We start from the raw sequence: 2,138 nt of genomic DNA on the forward strand, positions 1-2,138 counted from the left end.
TGTACACCAAGAATAACCCTCCTTACATACTACTTTCGTTTTCAATATTTTTGCAATATTTTGGTGCATGTTCATTTTGTGGTTCGTTATACTCTAATTGATCGATATATCTTAGACTCATTTCTCCCGTTACACTTCTGAGATCAACACAAAAAATGCTTGAATTTGGGAATTATCATATCAAAATATTTGTAGTCGATGGGAGGGGACGATCTTAAGATTAATTCAGCAATGGGCAATCCCTTTACGATCCCTTTACCCAGAAAAAGAGACTTACAAAACCATTAATTATAATGAACAACACTATACATTAAGATTAGTGTATGCACGACAACCAACAAAGTAAAACTAGTTAGTACTACAATCTCTTCATACTAATTAGATTTGAACATGCAGTTAAACAAAACGTTTTTTGAACAAATGGTGTCTCTTAGCCGGGTCCTTGAACTTGCTTTTTGCCTGCCCATGCTGCTTTTTCTGCCCAGTACTGCAACAACAAAAAGGCAGATTTTCAGCTCAAATAATCTTAGTGCTTGTTTAGTACAGATTATAAGTTGTGGATCTAAGGGAAGTGGGTTAAAAGTAGAGTTTGACAAACTTATAAGCTTCGCCAAACATGACAAACTAGACATTCAATGTAGTTTAAACATATAATGTCACATATTTAATGGATATCTGTCGGTAAATCAAGAAAGGAAGAAAATTATATGAAGTGAAGATTATATAAAACCCATACCTGTATTCCATGTATACCATTCCACTGGCTCCTGACATTGCACTCATGGATCCTGCAGAGCGACGGGCTTTCTGAAGGGCAATGCCATCCGTGTCTTCTTCTAGTTGCTCCAAACCGACTGCATCATCACCCGCACTTAGCACCTGTCATAAAAGAAAGAAAAGCTATCAGAATTGTCAGGGTTACTCATTGCACTTTTGTCTCGAGCTAGAAAAAGAGAAAACTAGTATGCAAACCTTTCCAAGAAGTGCAAGCTGCTCATCAAGACGAGAATAATTCAACGTGGCTCCTGAATCAGGCGGAGGCAAGCCTGTGATTACCTGAAAATAAGTTGAAGGGTCATAACTAAGCAGAATATGCATCTCAAACATTAATCGTATCTTAAGATGTTATGAATGGAAAATTTGAAGAAGAGGAATATGCTACAGTGGAGAAGAGAACATTGTAAAAGAATAGAACATTAAATCTGAAGATGTGAGAGAGGCTCTGTACCTTAAAGCTATAACCTTGATCAATCAAAAACTGCTGCCTTTTAGTTGAGTAATACATTTCCTGCATCAAAACAATGCAGCTAAGCAAAACAGATCCCAGCAAACAAAGTGACTTAAAAACAGAAGCAAAAACTTGCACACCTGGGTGTCTGTAGATACAAGGGAGTAGAAAAATGCATTGTACTCTTCCTTACCCCCAGCTATCCTGTCCTGAGGCCTCCCCTGTCAATTGAAAAACAAGCTTGACAATGAGCCACGATGGCTGCATTATGTCAGAGACATTCCATCATAAACGAAATTATATTACTGAATACACACAAAAACGAATGACCGTAGATGTGGACAGACAGACAAACTAAATCTAGATTACACCATGACTCTAAATGTAACCGCTAAATCCTGTGCTGCAGTGGAATGTCAATTATAAGTAGTAACTACAAACTAAGAGAACATAGGGGGTGTGGGGGAGATGTTAAAGGTACAAATCATCTACAATCAAACATTCAAAATGTTTTTTAATAATATGCAACAAACACCCTCCATCTCCTGTAGAACATCGCCCTCGACATTTCTCAATATAAGCCACTTCCCAAATCTTCTTTTCAAAACTACCCCCATTACACTAAATGCCATCTGATAAATCAGCACATGGGACCTCATATCTCATATCTTCATCTGCAGTTGAGTGGTGGTCGCACGTGAGATGCCCAGACCCTTTGTTTTCTATGTCTGTCAATTATGCATAACTGATTGATGTTATAACTTTTGATGGGGGAGGTGATGAGAGCAGTGAATCTTTTCCAGTTGGATTTTGGATTCTCACTCTCTTAGAATTACTTGTCCCGAGAGGTGTTTGACTTGTGTGTGCTCTTTGTTCGTGGTGGGGGTTGTTTTTTTTTTTTTTTTTTTGG

The 2,138-nt window shown here is 37.9% G+C and overlaps 1 protein-coding gene across 1 annotated transcript; it reads right to left on the reverse strand.

The window, feature by feature from the left end:
• Positions 1–156: 156 nt before the first annotated feature.
• Positions 157–2,101, reverse strand: LOC111388524 (DNA repair helicase XPB1-like). The gene is made up of 5 exons (XM_023013253.1): positions 1,369–2,101; positions 1,229–1,288; positions 973–1,056; positions 737–879; positions 157–487 (listed from the first exon to the last, which is right to left on the reverse strand). Exons 2-5 carry the CDS (start codon positions 1,283–1,285, stop codon positions 397–399), a joined length of 375 nt encoding a protein of 124 aa, XP_022869021.1. The 5' UTR covers positions 1,286–1,288; positions 1,369–2,101; the 3' UTR covers positions 157–396.
• Positions 2,102–2,138: the final 37 nt, after the last annotated feature.

The sequence above is a fragment of the Olea europaea genome, unplaced genomic scaffold (assembly GCF_002742605.1).
Source record: "Olea europaea var. sylvestris unplaced genomic scaffold, O_europaea_v1 scaffold5047, whole genome shotgun sequence".
Classification (NCBI taxonomy): domain Eukaryota; kingdom Viridiplantae; phylum Streptophyta; class Magnoliopsida; order Lamiales; family Oleaceae; genus Olea; species Olea europaea.